Source organism: Bemisia tabaci, chromosome 6 (genome assembly GCF_918797505.1).
Source record: "Bemisia tabaci chromosome 6, PGI_BMITA_v3".
In the NCBI taxonomy this organism is placed as follows: domain Eukaryota; kingdom Metazoa; phylum Arthropoda; class Insecta; order Hemiptera; family Aleyrodidae; genus Bemisia; species Bemisia tabaci.
The window spans coordinates 14,595,945-14,616,800 of NC_092798.1; the positions used below are offsets into that span (position 1 = coordinate 14,595,945).

Here is a 20,856-nt window from a genome sequence, read left to right on the forward strand (position 1 = left end):
TTATCCATATACTCCTCCTGTCCTGTCAACTCGATCCGAAACTCACTATCAGCTCCATTCGGAGTACATGCATGTCCCGGAGCCATAGCGCCGCTTCCATGTATCCATCTTCTCTCTGCGACTCTCTCTCAGTTTTGTAGATTTTTTTGTTTATCAGGCGCCAATGGTAGAAAGAAAGGTCAATCAGCTCCCAGAAACAGTGAGAACTTTCTATTTCGGATCACGCATCTTGATCAGTTTTTTTTTTTTTTTTTTTTTTTTTTTTTTTAAAGATACGTTCTAACATAAAAGTATCTAGTATATTTAGACCTGTAAAAACGGTCTTTTTACATATTGTTTTAAATAATACTAATAAAATTATGCAGTTATCCAGGCACTTCTTAAAAAAGACAATGATTACAGCTATGGATTGTGTGGTAGAAGGGAAAGGAGACTATTACAAATTATCTTGAATAGTTGCATTTTTTTTTCTTCTTTTTTCTTTTTTTTAAATACATTTTAACTTATAATGCAGGAGTATTTTCAGACCTGTAAAAACGGTCGTTTTACATTTTGTCTTAAATAATAATAAAATTATGCAGTTTACCAGGCAATTCTTAAAAAAGACAAGATTACAGCTATGGACTGTGTGGTAGAAGGGAAAGGAGTCTATTACAGATTATCTGGAATAGTGGCAGTACCTACTGCACAGAGAGAAAAAAAGATGGTGGTAGAAAAAAATTAATCAAGTTTTTAAAAATATGGCCAGTTGCGCTACTCCACCAGACTTAGTTATGTTGGTAACTCATCGTAGATATGCAATTTGAAGTTTAACCTATGACACAGCTGAGCACATGAAGTAGACATTACTCAGGAAAACAGTCGGAAGCGGGGAAAAATAGCAGAGCTTGTTCGTTATGCTAACGAAAAATGTCGTATGAGCTCTCCAATGTTGCTAAATTTCCTCCAAGAAAATATTCATTTTCGAGGAAAGTTTTAAATATTTTTCCTTGAAATTTTCAGACCTTTTAGATCAAATTACGCAAAAAATTCTCTGAAAAATCGAAATGAAAATCTTTACGAATTTTCCCGAAAATTTGTGATTTGTCCAAGAAAATTTGGCAACGCCTGAAGGCTCGTACCGCGTTTTTCCTTAGCACGGCAGGAATCGTGCATGCGATACTAATTACACATTTTGTTCTTGAAAGCATAAAAATATGCCAAAACTGCTGCTTCAACACGTCTTCAAACTTAGTGACCTTAAAGGAATTTTTTTTTCAGCTTTGTAGAGTGGAGCGTAAAGTAAAGAGTCAAAGGTTGTGAATGAAAGCATGGTCATTCCCTAGCAAAATAGATAAAAGTAACATTTATGTATCAATGTAAGTGTGCGATGCTTTAATAATGCATAATTGCACGAGTGACCTACTTATCAAACAGTTGCAGGTTCAACAATGTGCATTTCAGCTTCAGCCAGATTGCAGGTTTTTTATTATTTTGCTCGGAGCTTTGCCCCGAGCCATATCACCCGAACTGATGCGATTATAGCTCATCAGAAATTTCTGAAATCTGAATTCTGAATGTTGGTAATAATAACTCCTTACTGTTTTCTCTTCTAGGAAATGAATGCCGCGGATGTCATCGTGATGACATTAATTAGAGTTGTCGCGGTTCTGTACAGCTACTACCAGTTCAGAAACCTCCAGAAACTTGGCTCAAAATATATTCTAGGTAAGCGCCAACTTTCGTTTGTTTTATAGATTTTGTAATCATAATTTCTATATGAGTTTTGTATTGGTACGTTAATTGGTACATATTACGTTACATCGAAATTTGTGTTACCGTGCGTTTAGGTACTCAAATTTTTCCAGTCACGATTGAATTGTTGAACCTTATCCATGTGACGAGGAATATTTGGATTGCATTTTGCAATAATGAGCCACCATCTCTTGATCTCTCATAAAAGCTCTTATTTGCATAGGGAAACCAATGGTGTGTATGTTGTTTCTAAAATGGGCCAGAAATAATGATTCCTTATTGAAAAAAGTAATCTATTTTCCCCGGCTCAGCAGTTCTTTTTCTTTTAAAGTGTGAGCAAACTGCTGAACGTGACAGTCATCGTTCAAGCGAAGATGCCCTCGCTGTCAGAGACAAGCCGTTCAACCTACGATACGGAAGTAACTGTTGCGTCATCAATTCGGACTCCAAGGAATGTGCGAAATCTCTGGGAGTGGCAACAAACCAACGACTCAAAAGCTGACCGTTTGTTGCCGTTTTTAGCCGTCCACTCCGTAAAAAATTCCAATTTTTAAGGATGCACCAAGAAGAAACGAGAAATCGCGTGACCGCTGTAGAAATACCGTCGCCATCGTTGATTTTGAGTACTGCGGATGGTTGAGATTCATTTTGTTGCACAGGTATGCTTCGTCCGACCAAAGCAGGCAAATCGGCAAAGTTGTTCCACGCGTGTTCATTCATAACTTACATCGCGAACCCAACCGTATGGAAGACCTCCATTGATGCAAATAATTCACTCCACCCCTCTCCTTCCCCCACCCCATACTGCCTTGCTGAGGAAGAACGCTGCTTGTACATTCAAATTTTGCCAAATATCTTGCGCTGATACCGGGCTGCATGTCTGTTATGTTTGAAATTGTGTGTCGATCATCTCTAATCAGGGTGTCTACAAGTCCGGAAATAGTACTGATTTTTTAAGGGCGGTCCGGAAGTACTGAAAGAGTGCGGAAATTCCGCAAAAAGGTCCGGAATTTTTAAAAATTTGTGTCATTTTTGACGCAATTTCAAATTTTTTAAATTTTTCGAATTTCATCAAATGGAGGTACTGAAAAAGTACGGAATTTTTCTGTCAGAGGAAGCACTGAACTTCTTGGGAATGTACTGCAAAAGTACTGTAAAAGTACTCTGTACTGTAAAAGTACAGCCTCTTTTAGTAGACACCCTCCTAATAGAAGCACTCTCAATCAATTGCTTTTAAGACGACTCGTTTTTTGCAAAGTTATCCCGGGGATACCTCCTCAACCCCCTGTTTTGGCGTTCTTTAAACCCCTTTCAGCAGAGCGACTTTCTCTGCCCCCTAACCCTCCCCCCTCCCTTGAAGGTGCCCTTTTCCTAGTTCCGCCCGTGACAGTCCATTAGTTTTACTCTCCTTACTCTACCCGTAATATAAAATCTTAAGAGGAACGCGTGACGTATGAAGCCTGAGGCACGAATCGCTACCGGAGGTTAGACCGTGAAGCGGTCAGGAAACGTAGATAGCCCCCTAGTTTGTCAGAAACGCATATTTGATCAGAGCCCTGCAAAAGAACTCCGGCCGTGCAAGCCGTACTTATGGGTTGTAGACAAATCGTCCGCGTTCCGGGCTTAGAGGCCGAAACTTCCGGGCTTAGCTCCCGGAGCAGTCGAAGCCACGGCTTCAGCACCCAGAAGTTTCGGCCTCTTAACCCGGAATGAACGGTATGTCTATATAGACGTATTTCTATCAAATGGACCTAAGCGCCATAGGGTGAGGAAGGTAGAGGGGGGCTTGGATTGGCGACGGAATCGGGCGTCCGGCCTATTCCGTCCTGTACTCGCAATGCTTTTCCATGGCGCTCAGGTCCGTTTGACAGAACGCGCTATCCAGGATTCTAAATTCCTCAAAAGGAACTCAAATTGGCGCTTAGTTCCCTTTGATAGAAATACGTCCATATAACCCGTAACCTGTTTCCATTGAGAAAATTTGGCAACGTCCAAATGTTCATAGGACGTTTTCCCATGGTACGGCAGCACAATACCCTCACTGTACCCAGGCTTGGAAGAACCGTCGTAGAGGTCTTGGAGGAGATCCGAAAACGAGGTGACAGAGGAGTGGAAGAAGGGAGCCGCCGCTCCGTGTGAGGCGGGCCTTGACGGTGGCTAGGTGTCAAGCCCTGATATGAAAATATGGGATGAGTGGCGGCGTTGTTTTGTTTCAACCATCAAGTTCAGTGTTAATTTCCTTTCAAGAGCGGTTCAATTTGTCTGCAGCGGCGTCTGCCCGTCGCGTTATCTGCTATCCCCTCGGCCCGCGAGGTCGGCGCCTGGCCTTGGCCGTGTCCTTGCCGGGCCCCCCTCGAGTAGCCCCGGTTCCGGCGCCCGGATCTTCCGGGCCGACCTTCCGGAGGTGCCCGGTTAAAGTTCAAAATCCTCGCTGGCTTCGGGACCCTTCTAGAACGCGCCTTTCGTTGCACTGCACTGGTGAGTCGACACTCGAAGGCAGTATACATCGGGGACTCCGTGCCATCAGACTGATTTAGTGGCTACGTCATGACGGTTCAAATGTAAACAAACACATTACTTTGTTTCTGACTCGCGCCCTTTGCGCCCTGTAGTTCCTTTATAGAGAGTTGAGACAACGCGGCCTATGGATGTCACAAACGGGATTATTCCCGTTCGTGACAGTGTTGTCCCGTTGTGTGTGTAGTATTTATATACTGCACAAATCGGACGTTTTATGTAATCTTTGATCAACCCATTCGCGAATTCCTATCTTCGTTCCCTCTCTCATTCCATTTGTTCCTTACCGCACACCTGATTCCCCGGTCCATTCCAGTTTACAATCTTTGCAATTGGCGAAAGTATATATAATCCTTATTCTCGTTTGTGACATTGTGAAGGCCGAAAATCATAGAATACATAGAGTCGTAATGTAAGTGGGAGAGCTGGCGCCATGTTCTGCTCGACGAGTTCCGAGCCCGGTGTGCGGGGTCACTTTTTCGATACATATTCGATCCAAAATGGTGGTGTGGAATATGGCCGGGTCCCCGTGCATCGCAAACAATCGATTATGTATCGAAAAAGGGACCCGGCGCCGCACAGGAATCTCGGAATTTGGGACCTGGAAAATGCTTAAAAGTGGCGCCAGCTCCCACTTGCATTACGACTCTATGTACTCTATGCCTAAAATACGGGAACCAATCGGAAATGGATTCGCATTGTCTCTACTCTTAGTTTAAAAGGACTCTATTGCGCCCATAGTGATATACCTGATGCGTCCAAGTTTCTGTAATCTTTCTCCCCGTTCGTGACGTGAAGCTTAAGATGGGGAGCCATTCAGAAATGGATAGCATAGGCGCTACTCTAGGTATGAAGGGTTTCTAGTTAAGGTCGCCTGACTAACTCCTTTGAAGATAGGGTAGGGGAAGGGGACCTGAAGGAGAAAATCATGGTTTTTACTGCTTTCAGTTTGTACTCCCGGCTCATAAATTCATACGAGTCGGGTTAGGAGCAGAGGATACACCGCGGGGGGGGGGTGGGGGGGGGGCTAGTTTGAGGAACATGGCTAGCATAATCAGACTTATTAGCTAATGAACCAAAAAATCGGACCCAGGCGATCAACTTGATCCGTAAATAAAATTCGTTTCTCGAGAAGCGCTTATTCAGAATCCGTTGGCTTATGACATCAGTCTCATCTTTTGTAACCGTACCACTCTTCGAAATCCGTGCGCGAACATTTACTTTCAGCCTATGCTAGCGATTTCCTCCTTGTATCATCGGAGCTCTACTCTCTCTGCATTTTCCTCGTTTTCGTTAGCACGCAAAAACAGATCATCTATAAATTTAAATATATCCTAGTCTTTTGAAATGAGGCTCTCTAATTAAAGCGAACTATAGGCGCATATCGGATCGCAATCCATGTTTTGTTTTGAAATGTTTAATTGAGTCACATTTTCAATGCATGGCTCATTGATCTATTTGATAAGAGACCAGTAGCGTGGCGTACTTTGCGATGTATCGATTTTGATGCCGTCTAATCCTACAGAAAACGATTTATGTACAGAACACCTTAATAATCGATTCTTTACCGTAGCCTCAAATAGGGGAAACTCGATAATCGATCCTTCGCGCCTCGCCACTGTAAAAGACGTCCAACGCCCAGCGAATAAGTCACTTTAAAGGGTTGTTAAATACATGATGCCAATACCGCTCTTTTGATCAATATCACTTTGAGAGTTTACTTCGTTGAACCACAAGTATATGTATAATTTCTAAAACTGAGATATTTACTTGAAACAAAATGTTTAAAGACTTATTTTCTATTTCTACAAATAAAAATTTATGTAAATAGGTATATACTGATATTGATTGCAAGGCAGTGCAGTGTAAGGCCTCATCCATTAGACTGCCTCTCAAATTCCGTCGCTTTGCGCAACATAGTCTACTTCTTAGCCTAATGGGTAAACTGGCCCCAGGGAAGAATAGATGGTGGACTCAGTCTGAAACAGGTCACATTTATTTGTTTACATTTATTGATGGGTGCGGATGCGTTGATAGCCACTCTGCTTTGATAAGTGAATTTATGAACCGAGCACTAACGAGTTCTGGAAGTAGCCCTAATAAAACTTAGATTTAATACAGGGATAAAATAAAAACAAATTCTAACTGCTGCTAGGTGATTCTTAAAATGGGTAGACAAAGCGGTAGACAAAGAAGACAAAATGGATATGAAGGCATCCTATTGGTACACGGAGAAAAAAACTTCGTGCGTGGGACCAGAAGTTTAGGTCATATGGATCCCTGAAGTTTTCGGATTGAGCATCTGAACACTTTAGGTGCAGCTGCTGAGGTTTGGATCACACATCTGAAACTTCAGTTCTTACATCTGAAGTACTTCGGTTTTCACATATCCGAAAAACTTCGGTTCTCACATCTGATGCACTTCAGATGTAAGAACTGAAGTTTCAGATTGTGTGATCCGAACCTCGACAGCTAGACCTAAAGTGTTCAGATGCTCAATCCGAAAACTTCAGAGATCCATATGACCTAAACTTCCGGTCCCACGCACAAGGTTTTTTTCTCCGTGTATAGAAGCGGGTGGTTGAAATGGAAATGGACAAAAACGGCAACCCACGACAGACCCTTTAGTTAATCCACCATTTACCCCCTCGGTCTGTAACAACCACACATATTTCAACCAATAGGATGCTCCACACTCCCTATGTCTCCTTTGTCCATCGCTTTGTCTGTCAATTTCAACAATCAGCCCATTTGACCGCTGGGAAATAGAGACTTCTCGCGCATGTCTACCCTTAAGTTCTCTCTGACTTCCAGAGAGTCGAGGGAGGACAAGATTGATTTCGGTTCATCGTGCTTCTTTCTAGGTAAGGAGGATGTCATAATTGAACGTTTTGACGGATCAGGTTATTTTTTGCTCTTTCATTATCATTTATTATTAGGATACGATTATGTGACTAGCGCAACTCTGTCCTTTTGCTCGGTCTCCAGTGATGTTCACCCCAATAATTGAAGGCGAGGTAATCATACGCGTGACCATAACTTCATCCCCTTCTCACGTCAGCTCTGGCTCTTGTAAATTTTCGATCGTGAAAAACCACTGAGCTTGGTCCAAATCTGTATTCAGTAACAGATTTGAGCCTCTTTTACCAATATTTTTTTTTTTTTTTTGGAGGGGGGAGGGGTTAAGCAAGTAGGAAGCTTGAATAGATTGATTTAAATTGAAATAAATTTAAATTTTTAATGTACTTAACGAAGTACACACGCCAATGGACTCTTTCCGTCATTACGACCTGTCAGGAGAGACCTCCAGTGGTATCCTGGCAATGGTAAAAGCAGCGGCATGGCGTGCTTTGCGATTTATCGATTGATATGCCGTTTAAACTTATGAAAAAAGATCGATTATAAGGGCGTTCGCAACGAACACCATAATAATCGATTTTTTACCGTAGCTTCAAATGAGGTAAAATCGATAATCGATCATTCACGCCTCGCCACTGGGTAAAAGCTTTTACTTTCGAGACTCCGACATTCAACTGTTGATCTACCCACTTGTTGGTTGTTGAGCAACGCGCCCATTAATTTGTGCAGCAAGCAGGCCGTTTGTTTAACTGGCACTACCAGCAGTCAGCTAACAATAAGAAGCTCTTAACAGTCAACAAAAAGGTAATGACCGTCACTGCCTTATAGTTTATCCGAAAAAAAAATGTTGGGCCCCTGAAAGAAATGAAAGTCTCCACCTTTGACTATGAGGTCAGAGGAGGGTCGCTCGTTGTCTGGTTCCAAACGAAAATGACCTGCCTTTTTCCCTTTCTATTCGTGCTTTGCTATAAATCGATATTTCCCTATTTGAAGCTTTAGTAAAGAGTTGAGAACACCCTGCTCATCGATCCTTTTCCGTAGGTTTAAATGGCAAATCAATCGATTTATCGCAAAAGCACGCTACGCCACTGGTGTTACTTCAATCTAAATTCGATACTCGTGAAACAAGCATACTTTGCAGCATCTCCTTGTGGAGGTTTCCATTATCATGCCCTTAACATATCCATGAAAATACTTCTAGATGCCTAAATTTGGCTTTTAGATAAAGATAGCTTTACAAATGGGTCAAATTGTATTGATGACCGCCATAAGGAAACCTAGGTCACTCCTACGGCACTCTGATTACCATCGATGGAGGCATCAGCACCAATCAGTAGCATCTATCGAGTTTCATGACAAAAGAGGGTGTATCAAGTTGATTTTGGAAATTTCTGAATCGTCCAACGTATTTCAGATGAACTTTTCCTGCGAGACGTTCTTCGTGACACGTTACTACTTACTCTGCTGACACGTGGTCCCTCACAGGCGGATAGGAGGGAGGGGTGTAGGGGGCGTCCGCGTCCCCCCCCCCCCATGTTCGCCCGAAAAAATGAAGAAGAAAAAGAAAAGGAAGAAGGAAGGAAGAACGTATGTATACTTGGGAATTATTCATGAAGAAAAGTCTTGTCAATTGACTCAAACTGCATATTCGATGCTTCAAAACTTCAAAACTTCACAAATTTTCCGGGAGAGCCCTCCGAGACACCCCCCCCCCCCCTTTTGGTTCGAGGTGTCTGGATCCGACTTACGCAAACCACACTCAAAAAAAGTTATGACTCTGAGACCCATTAAAAATGGCTCGGAGATCCATAATTTCTAACCAAAGTGACTTACCGTCTACAGCATGGCTTTCTGAGCCATACTTTATCGGTCGTAAACCTATGAGCATGGTTCCATGAACTATATTTTATGGCTCCTTGATCCATAACGCGACAGGTAAGTCACTCTTCCCATACTTTTTTTTGAGTGCAAGCTTTGATTTCGGAAACTTTCCATTGGTCCTACGTATTTTGGATGAACTTTTCGTCAAGGAATAAACCGGGTGATTCTTTAATTGACAACCTGTCTCCTAGTCCACTCTGATCCGAACCCAGATCATCGACCCGCCAAAAACGTGACTTTTCGGATGACCCGACGAAGGTGACGTCCCACCCAAAAAACTGCGACTCAGGGAAATATCCTGCCCCGTCCAGGAAGAAACACGTAACCGAATGGGAATCGTACGTGTAGTTACGCGGTTCTTGCCGAGCGCGGGGGTCGATCGGAGCGTGTCGGGTTCGTGCGGGCGTTGACGCGTATTCGGATCAAGGCGCTCGGATGCACCGGATTTTCATTATAGAGATGGGAATCGGAGTCCAAGATGAAGTTGTTTGAGTTCAAGGCTGGAGCAGGAGCCCTGCTCGCCTGCAGCGACCGCATCGCTAGCGCCTCGCGCTCCTCTTAGCGCCACCGCGGTCATCGTCCCAAGCTAGAACGCCGTATGTGCAGCACAACGTTGCCAAATCCCTCACTGGAAATAAACACATTGGATCTAGAGTCCGGACTCTTAAAAACATCGACAAGAAAAAATACTCTCGATTCAATCGGATTTTTGCTTAGATCAAGAACCGAGCCTCTTATTTTGAGCAGATTTCCTTTTGATTTATGCAAAAATCTGATTGAATCGAGAGTATTTTTTCTTGTCAATGTTTTCAAGAATCTGGACTCTAGATCCAATGTGTTTTTTTTTCCCAGTGCTGATTCTTAAATATGTACTTTTGCAGGGTTTCAATGGACTCACTGAGAATAAAAGCTCGGGCGTACGAACCGAGGTTCTGTGTTCCATATCATCCCAGCTGATATGTTTGTCAAACCAAATTTTCAGTTGATCACACCGAACTTTCGATTGGTCAAACCGAGCTTTCGATTAGCCAAACCGAGCTTTCGATTAGCCAACCGAACTTTCGATTCGTCCAACCGAACTCCAGCGGTAGAGTGAACTGACGAACAAAGTTCAGTCAAATGAAACGAATGTTCGGGCGTACGAACCGAAGTTCTGTGTTCCATATCATCCAGCTGATATGTTGGTCAAACCAAATTTTCGATTGGTCATACCGAGCTTTCGATTGGTCAAATCGAGCTCACGATTGGCCAAACCGAACTTTCGATTCGTCTAACCGAACTTCAGCGGTAGAGTGAACTGACGAGCAAAGTTCAGTCAAATGAAACGAATGCTCGGTTACACGAACCGAAAGTTAGGTTTGACAAACCGAGTGGTTCGGATGATATCATTGAACAATAAGATTAATTCTCTTCGGTGTTTTCAGGTACACAAGGCTTAAGTTCGATTCCTTCTGGGGAGAGGGGGGGGGGGGGAGAAAAAGGAATCACGCGCTTTCCAGTAAAGTTGTGTTTGATCAGGAGACTTGCGACAACATTCGATTGTTATTGGCGTTTTTTCCTTAGGATGGTAGTTCAAAATGCGGCTTACATATTCCCTGCGGCTCACGCATCACGTTTGGTTTCATCCCGAACTCGCATTGCGTAAACTCCCCATGCAGAATAATCCTGCTGCAAGGCCAAAATATGAAAGAATTCATATCTTAATAAACACTGTGACGGGATTCTATGCAGCTTTTGACTAGATACACTGCCATGCTATTCACCGTGTAATGGCTCGTAACACCTTGAACATTCCCTTATGTCGTCGCTCTAATGACGTAAGGGCGTATCTTTATTTCCACCATAGCCCTAAGATAATTGCAAGAGCAACGATTCTTCTTTCTGTGTGTAGCACTGAACACTATGAACTGTCTTGTTGTAAAGGAACACAGGAAAGTTTTGAATAATGAAAAACACGTCATTGGTAGGGGTGGGTGGAGAGAAAAACAGGAAATTTGGTACTTTTCTGTAGGTAATGGCTATTGGCAAGCAATAATTTAAGCTTTAACTTTATATTCCTCGCCGGAATTTGCTCGAGAAAAAAAAAATACCACACACAATGGAACAAACCGCAAACGCAGGTGCCAGAGGTGGAGTAACCTACTAGCCCCCTTCTTACCTTGATTGGGAAAAAAACTCGACAAACCTTCGACAATAACTGTCCATCCCGATACTGGAATCCATCTGGAACTGGAATGGAAAGTGCTTAACGTTTATTTAGATAAGCATGTTTTTCCTCCTGCATTCATCGACAAAACATTATTTTTTTTTCATTGCTGCAGTTCATTGTCCGTCCGTACCCAGCTCCACCCGGTTGGCTCCTTGAATCTTGACTCTCAGAAGAGAATGCACAAATTTTCTATTCTCCTTTTTCCGCCGAAAGATGGAAAACACTAAATAAAAAATACCCCACGCCATGCACTAATAAATGAAGATATATTTTTGGAATGAGGTATGGGTTTATTTTTAAAGCAAGTCAATCATGAGAAAGTAAATACCGCGACCACTTCTAGCTGTTCAGGAAAAATGGAAATTATTCAAATCGGAAAATTCGTACGCTACGGCTTGTTTTTTGCAGTGGCGTGGTGTGAATTTCGATGTATCGATTATTATGCCATTTAAACCTTTTAAATGCAGAACAGGGCTCACGTTGTGATGCACACAGTTCCGTTTGGTAAAAAAAAGTCCAAATATAACAAGTTGTATCGTTCAAATGAAGGTGGCCGGTCTGTACCGTACCATCCTGCATCGTCTGGACTTGATCGCGTTCTTTCGATAGCTGTATTTTTAACGCGTAACCAACAGTGGCCGGGCGAGAATGATCGATTATTGATATTTACCCATTTTAAACTATGGTAAAGAATCGATTATTAAAGCGTTCGTTGCAAACACTCTGTTTATCGATCTTTTTTCATGAGTTTAAATGGCAGATCAATGGATGCATCGCAAAGCCCGTCACGTCACTGATAACCAGAGCAAAGCTTCGCGGTCCGGAGACTCGACCGTGCTAGTTTTTTCTTCGAGTCGCACCAAAGACACGGTCATCTAAGAGGCAGAACTCATTTGACCGATTCTCACTTAGCTCAGGTCACATATTTGTAACGGACTCTCGGTTATGTCATTCGATGTATCGAATGTTTCCAAATAAAGCAATAGCCTGATGGTATTCTTATGCATGCAGTAAGGACTGAGAGGAAGAAGCAAACGACTGGAAAGAATTACGCACGGATGATAAAAACCAAAAGTTTTTGAACAGGGTGCCAAGTTCTTGAAAAGTTATTAGAAACCTATATGGGTCTCAATGCTCATGTCATAATGCACATAATTCGCTTGGCAGAAATAGTCCATTTAATGTGAATATTCCAAAATTGGATTTAATTTTGCACTAAGGAACCAATATTTCTGGCCCATTTTAGAAACAACATACATGCCATTGGTTTCCTCAAGCTGATATGTGTTTTTACAGGAGAGCCAGAGATAGTTTCTCCTTATTGCAAAATGTAATCCAATTTACAGGTGGCGCACGAGGAACGGCTGTACCAGGCGTCATCACAACAAGGGCGCTAAAATGAGAGGATTAGAAAAAAGATGAGAAAAAAAGTGAGAAAAAAAATGCAAGGTGTCGATAAATATCGAATATAACATGAATGATAATTCGTGCATCTTTAAAAACAAAGTCTACCCGCCTCACGATTTGACTGAACCAAAAAACGATGCGTAATTCGGCTGGTAGGTATCTTCCACTTGAATCTCGCCTTCAATTTCGCTGCATAGGCAAAAAACATACCGAGGAGCGCTAATAGTTACCTACTCGAAAAACATACATTCATATCTCTCCATTTCACGAGCTTCCATTGGACCTATGAACGCTGTTGTTAACTTAATGGCAGGTATTAGTCATCTGAAGATCGCCTTCAATGTTTGTGAATAGACAACTACACTTACGGGAGAACACGAACACGAATGGTTGTCTATTCGAAAATCATGCATTGATGTCGCTCCTTAAATTTTGCTGAATCAGTAGACCGTGCGTTAATTGTCATATTGGTCATTTGAGACGCGCCTTCAATTTCGCTGCGTAGGCAACAAACATATCGAGGAGCGCGAAAAGTTGACATATCGGCTATTTGAGGCGCGCCTTCAATTTCGCCATGTAGGCAACAAGCACATCGGAGTGCGCGAATAGTCATCAATTCGAAAAACACACATTTTTTTAAGACGCTTAATGAGCTTCGACTGAAACAATGGACGATGTTATAATCTAATCTGCCCTGCTATTTCGGTTATTGAACGTAGAAACTTGCTGTTTGGATGGAGCTTATTTTTTTTTGCTGATCCACAAGAATCAATCGTCAAGGGCCGACTCTGTGACCAGCGCAACTGACCATTGTTGCTCCTGCGGACTGATTATTGAAATTGATATAGGCACAGCTATAGACAAAGAGGACATAGGGAGCATGAAGCGATCCTTTTGGTGGAATGAGTGGTTCCTATGGTCTAAGGGAGAAAGTTATGGACTAACTAACGGGTCTTGTGTGGGTTGCCGTTAGTTAGTCTATTACCTACCTCTTTTGTCCATTGCAACCGCCCGCTTCCACCAATAGGAGCCCTCCAGATCCCTTTTGTCTTCTTTGTCTATAGCTTTGTCCATCCATTTCAATAATCGGCCTGCAGGTGTGTTACGAATTTCAATGTTGGCGTATCTTTGGTTTCTATATCGTCGGGAACAGAGACAAGAAACCCTCCACTCGTACCTCGGTTATTGTGGAAGCTTTTACTTTCGGGACTTCAACAATTTACTGTTGACTTACCTACACGGTTGATGTCTAACAACGTGTTGGCAGTTCCGTTTTGCAAACAAGCCGAAGTTTGGGAAACTTGTTTGGCTCATGACGTCACCCGAAGCTCATCATCCACCATGTAGGTAGGTCGACAGCCGAAAAAAGAGTGATGACTGTTGTTCTCTTATAGTTGTCCATGAGGAAGTGTTGTATCCCCGAAAGTAAAAGCTTCCAAAAGCTTTCCACCTGTCGCGAAGAGGCCAGTGTAGGGTTTCTTGTCTCTGGTTGGGAAGGACGGACAAAAATCGGCCCCAGTGTTGCCAACTCGCCAGCACCGTCTCCGTTCCCGATGCCGTCGAAGCGGTCGTGACGATGCTCCGCTTCGCCGTGACGTCACTCGGCTCGACGCGCGAACCCGTCGGTGGATTTTAGCACAAGTGAAAGAGACGGCGCGCCTCGCCGGCTGCGGGAGCGCGGTCACGCGTTACGGCCGGGGCGGCGCGGCGCGGCGCGGCTGTGTCGTAACCGCCCCGTAATCGCGACGCAAGACGCAAGAGCACGCGAGACGCGCCGCAGCCGGAGCCGCCTCGCGATGACCCGCAAATTACCGCTCCCGCCCCGTGCGACGCTGCCACGCTCCCCGTAAGGTCATCCGCTCGCCCCGACCCCGTCCACCCGGCATCGCACCTGGAATCCCGACCGATTTTTGGTCGGAGACTGCGCATCTCTCGTCTGACACGGGGTCAGGGGCACCGCTCCGCTTTGAAATTTCTGAAAGATGCTCGATAAGAGCGCCGAAAGATCCGGAGATGGGAGGTCCCGGGTTCGATTCCCAGCAACGACCAGAGACCCTCCACTGACCTCTCGGCGACAGGTGGAGGCTTTTACTTTCGGGGATTCAACAATTCCTTATGGACAATGGAGATGTTGCATGTGTGAGGAATTTGCGATTTGACCATTGATTCTTATGTAAAAGTTCGCGAGAAACACGATGGTGCCACTGGTTTTCTCTGAAATCAACTCCCAAGCTCAAAAAAAGCTCTCAAGTTGAGGCCAAAATGGAGGGGATATCCTACGCTATCCTGAGAGTCCACCGATAAGACGAACTCTCCATGGAAAGATAGGGAGCAAATACATTAGCAGTGATGCCGTGTTTTCAGTTTTGGAGTCCCCAAATAAAGTGGCAGCCCTGTCAATGTATTTCCTCCCTATATTTGCATGGAGAGTTTGTTTTGATGTAGACGTGGACTCTCAGGATAGCGTGGGATATCCCCTCCATTTTGGCCTCAACTTGAGAGCTTTTTTTGAGCTTGGAAGTTGATTTCAGAGAAAATCAGTGGCACCATCGTGTTTCTCGCGAACTTTTACATACAGATCAACAGTTAAATCACAAATTCCTCACACATGCAACATCTCCATTATAAGGAAGAGACCGTCATCACCCTAATTTCGGCTGTTGGCCTATCTATATGGTGGATGATGAGCTTCGGGTGACGTCATGAGCCAAACAAGTTTCCGAAACCTCGGCCATTTTTGGCTTGTTTGCAACGGGGAAACTACCAACACGGTGTTGAACCATCAACCATGTAGGTAAGTCAACCGTAGAACGCTGAAGTCCCAAAAGTAAAAGCTTCTACCATGGCTAAGATACCAGTGGTGGGTCTCTTGTCCCTGATTCCCAGCCTCGAGTCACCGAGTTGATGGTTTCGAACAACGGTTACCAGCGGACTGATTTTGAAATGGATAGACAAAGCTGAAGACAAAGAAGACGAAAGGGGCATGGAGTGAACTTGTTGGTGGAAGCGGGTAGTTGCAATGGACTAAGGAGGTGGGTAATTGACTAACTAACGACAACCCATGAGAGACCCCATAGTTAGTCCAATATTTACCCCTTTTTATCCATAAGAACCATCCATTTCAATCAACAGGATCGCTCCATACTTTGTATGTCCTCTTTGTCTATAGCTTTATCTATCAATTTCAATAATCAGCCCGCTGGGGTTGCTTGGGACCAAGGGCAGGGTGACTAACGACCGGGAAAGCCGGGAAAAGTCAGGGAATGCAACTCGGCCGGGAAAAGTCAGGAAATCGGAACAATTCTGTGACCAGCGCAACTGACCCATTCCGAATATAGTTCAGGTGTCCGGTCCATTCGTGTGTTGGGTGTGTCAACTATCCGCAAAACTAATTGCAGATTTTCAACTCTAGAGTCACACATCTTAATGCATCGAAACTCCGCATTTTCCGCAAATATCTGCAAATAGCCCGCACCGGAAAAAAACACATTGGATCGTCTAGGATCTAGAGTCCAGACTCTTAAAAACGTCGACAAGAAAAAATACTCTTGATTCAATCGGATTTTTGCTTAAATCGAGAACCAAGCCTCTTAATCTAAGCGGATTTCCTTTTGATTTAAGCTTAAATCTGATTGAATCAAGAGTATTTTTTCTTGTCAATGTTTTCAAGAGTCTGGACTCTACATCCAATGTGTTTTTTTTTTTTTTCCAGTGTGCATTTTTACAAAATTTGCATAGGAAAGACAGCAAAACTTTAAGCTCCACGCGTTGGTCAGAACTCCCGGCAATTCGGCAGCATTGCGGGCGATCGCACCTGAAACCCAACCGATTTTTAGTCGTCGACGTCTCATCTCTCATCCGAGACGGGGTCAGGCGGCTTGTGTAAGGAAGCGAGAGAATGAGCTTTAATTTGAACTGAATTTGACAGAAATAAAGCGAGTGGTATTTTGCGCATACGTGGAGGAATCGTGCATCCTCAATCAGTTTAGAGAGTGAATTATCATTTTCGAATAATTTATTTGTATTGCCTGTTAAGAAGACTTGCATCATGAAACAAACCCAGCGCTCATGAATCATGAAGACGGCTGGGCATGGTTCTGTCTGTGCTCTGTGATAGATTTTAAAAAAAAAACATTGCTGGATGCGTGTCACTGAAAATTATGGAAAATGAAATTGTATTTGTTTCTGTGGCAGATGACCGCGAACTGTACTCAACGTACAGTCAGATGTATCTACTCAGTTATAGGTTCAGTTACACGATCAAATCGAGCCATCAAACTGAAGCTCTGATTGGTGGAAAGAGACCCGAGGTGAAGATGCGACCAATGAGCGGCCCAATTTGATGGCCCAGTTTGATCGTGTAACTGCGCGCTGCATGCGTCTCAAAAAAGCTTTCCAACATAGACCTCCCCCATAATGGCAAAATTGTCAACAATTACAGCAGTAACCCCCCCCCCCCCCCACATACAGAATTGCTCTCATTTTGCTGGATCCTCAAAATCTCCATAAGATCCAGTGGTTGTAATCTACCAGGAAGGCACTCTAACGTAGTGTACCCGAAAGGCAATAAGATTCGTAGTGAAAATACGGAAGACCAGTAATACCTATCTCCAAAGAGACCACCCTTGCAGTGCTGCACCGATGATGCTTTCTTTCCTACTTCGAATATTGAAGGCAAAATGTCAGGACGCGTGCCCTTCAATCGTGTAATTTTAATCTTCTGCAAGTTTTCAGTAGGTAAACATCACTAACAAAATTTTAAAGGTGAATTTTATATTTATGTAGTCTCGTTGAACAGTTGAACATGGACAGTCTGGCTTGGCTGACGGGGTAAATCGCCCTTAACTTTCATCTCACTTGCTAGGCCCTTAGAGAACCACGAAGGTCCATTTTCGCCAGAGCGGTATAGTTGAGGCATTTCATACGAAGCCTAAACGCTAAGCATTGGTCGAATTTTTCTCCAACGTCAGCGTTGGGATACACTTACGGGAGAATTGACATTGGACTAAAACCGGCTAAGAACGGCTGGATGCAATCCAAGACAACGCATCATGATCAAACTTTTCATTGAGGCCACGTGAATTTACAATCCCCCTCTCCCTCCCCACCCACCCCCCCCCCAAAAAAAAAAACTTTGTCTGTGGCGTTTTCTTACTAAAAACTCGAGGATGAGCAGAAAAGACCCTAAAGAGGCAAATGCGTAACATCATTTCGCCTTCAATATTAGAAGTAGGCCATAAAGCATCCTCGGTGCAGCAATAGTGGTCTATTCGGAGATTTGCCGTGCACCGCAATAAAACCTTGCCGTGTTATAAACCTTGCCGCTCGGGTACTTTCGAACATGTAAAATTGCAACCTCAAACCCGAAAGAGCCTTCTCATTTTTTATCCACGTGACATCGCGATGTTTCATCGATTGTGCAACTCATTTAGTTTTAATGTTTTGTTTTTTAGATAACACTCGCCGATTAATCCTTTGATAAAAAGGCGTGAGAGTCATCTAGTAACGAGTTTTTTGTCTCACAAAGACAGACTATTTATACATTATTTCAATCAAGCGGATGATGTCGGATGGGAGATAACAACTGAGAAACTTGGAGGCCCGATTGTCCGTCAGTGCGACGCATGAAAAAAGTTCGAAGTAATAAGAACACGTGTATGGTAGTGAATGTCCAGTGCAAGGGAACACGTCTCCTATTCATCACTCTTTTTTTCACTCCTGCTCAGTTGAAGTTGTTCTTCAGATCCGTAACCTGAGGCTGCTTTGATTCAACAAGATTTCGCTTTTCTTCTTCTTTTTTTTTTTTAGATACCTTTTTCCCGCATCTTTCGCACCACTAACTCGGAGCAAATTTAATTACCATCAATCGGAGATTGCACGAGAAAAAGAGAAGTTTTTATACTTTCGGTATTGTAAACTTTATTAAGTTCGCGTACAGAAGGTTTCTTTCGAAAACACTCGCGATTTTCAAAACTTTCTACCGTCTTTAAAAATCATGCAAGAGAACAAAATCATTCTACCCCTACCGCAGTGGCGAGGCTTGAATGATCGATTATCGATTTCCCCACTTGAAGATACGGTGAAGAATCGATTATTAAGGTGTTCGTTGCGAAAACCTTGTTCATCGATTCTTCTCCATAAGTTTAAATGGCAGATCAATCGATACATCGCAAAGCACGCCACGCCACTGCTGCTATTATCGCACTGCTATACTACCGTTGCAACGGTAGAATAATCGTGTTTTTTTTCTCGGTGTGCATATTTTTTTAAGTATTAGGGCTCATGTCAATGCACGTACATAGTTCTGTTTGGCAGAAATAAGTCCCATTGAGATGTTTCACGCATATTTTTGAGCTAATTTTACTGTAACAGTAATCGAAAAACAATTCCGGAGAGGAAAGATAGGCTACACAGTTTATTTTATGAAACCCCCTACATTACCGGATGGAAGTCGAAGAAAATTCTCCGAGGAAGCCCCCCCTCCCCCCAGGTTCGCTTATACTCGCATTGTGATTGGTTTAAACCTGCATTCTGACGCGTGCCGTTCTACCACGCTGATGCCCGTCATTGCGTCAGATCCAGGCAGGTCATTTAATCGGCGATTTAAATTTTGAAGAGACCCTCCACTAGTATCTTGGCCATGGTGGAAGCTTTTACTTTCGGGACTTCAGCATTCGACTGTTGACTTACCTACATGGTTGATATTTAACAACGTGTTGGCAGTTTCGTTTTGCAAACAAGCCAAAAATGGCCGAAGTTTAGGAAACTTGTTTGGCCCATGACGTCACCCGAAGCTCATCATCGACCATGTAGGTAGGTCAACCGCCGAAATTAGGGTGATGACTGTTGCTCCCTTATAATTGTCCATAAGGAACTGTTGAATCCCCGAAATTAAAAACTTCTTAACTAATTAAAAACTAAAAGGGTCTCTTGTCTCTGGTTAAATTCTCCAGAGTGCAAATATTTTAGGGTAAAGGTGTCTGTTCACCCCCCAAAAACACATTGATGGGGGGGGGGGGGCGGCTAAAATGACGAGACCACAGGACGGAAACCGCGAGTCAAATGCGTCGCCTAAAATGTCAAAGTTGTCTAATTGGCCCCGCGCATGGCTGAGGTGCCGCCCGATCTCGAATGCCGCCTCTCGTGATAAGGGCCTTATCTCGACAAAATCAGGATTTTGAGGGTGCTTTCGGCAACGGCGCATTGTAAACAGGTTTGTGGCCGTCCTCGGCCTCGCAGCTCGAGGGCGCTCAGAGAAAGTGGTGGTAATGTCGACGCCAGGGATGCCGCGCTGGGCGAGACGTCCGCGATTTAAAATCCGAGGACCGCCGCGCTACGGAAGAACGCCGTATGAGCCTTCAGACGTTGCCAAGTTCCCTTCGATAAAAACCGAATTCACCGAGAAAATGTTGAATATTTTTTCCAAAATTTCCCGAAAATTTTGTACGCAATTTAAGGTGATTCGATAGACGCCATATTATAATGATATCAAAACTGCACTCGAATGCGATATTTTCTCTCTAAAAAAACCACCCCTTCATTACGTTGAATTTCTTTGTTAAAACTGGTAAGTGAGTGCTTTAGTCTCCTGACAACAGAATTGTGATCTCAAAATTGGAGAAAAATGACGCGTAGCTGAAAAAATGGAACCAATTGATGCGATATATTGCATGCCGTTCTGCCACAAAGTATGGCGTCCATCGAATCACCTTAATCTAAAATATCTTTAATTCCAGAGAAAAATGTGCAAGGATGTCGTCAAAAATACATGTTTTATCCGGGAAATTTGACAACTCTCGAATGTTCGTACAGCGTTCTTCCTTGGCACGGCCGAAGAGGCGAGGGCTCTGACGGTCTGGCAAAGCTCCTAGACACGGGCGGTTTTGGTGTCTAGTTGCTAGGAGTTTGGAGAAAGTCCGCGCCCCCCTCCCGCCCGGCCGGGGCATTGTTCTGATGTCACGGGCCGGGCCGAGGCGACAGGTGACGTCATCCGGGCTCGCGATAGTGAGCGTGCCGCCGCGCCGCGGCGCGGCCGTGGCGAACCGACAGGAAAACCAGGAAACTTGGGCTGGTTTACTGGCATCTACACGGATGAGTGGAGAAAGACTCTCCACTGCAGTTATATGCCGCACAAATCGTCGTTTCCAGCACGAAAGGTTCAGTTACACGATCAAATTGAGCCATCAAACCGAAGCTCTGATTGGTGGAAAAAGACCTGAGGTGAGGATGCGACCAATGAGAGGCCCAAT

The 20,856-nt window shown here is 43.8% G+C and overlaps 1 protein-coding gene across 2 annotated transcripts in view; it reads left to right on the forward strand.

The window, feature by feature from the left end:
* Nucleotides 1–20,856, forward strand: part of LOC109043605 (3-hydroxy-3-methylglutaryl-coenzyme A reductase) — an 89,861-nt gene that overhangs the window by 43,423 nt on the left and 25,582 nt on the right. For both annotated transcript variants that reach the window (XM_072301560.1, XM_072301561.1), the window contains exon 3: nucleotides 1,596–1,707. In XM_072301560.1, coding sequence (XP_072157661.1) covers nucleotides 1,596–1,707 — 112 coding nt within the window. The remainder of the gene's footprint in view (nucleotides 1–1,595; nucleotides 1,708–20,856) is intronic.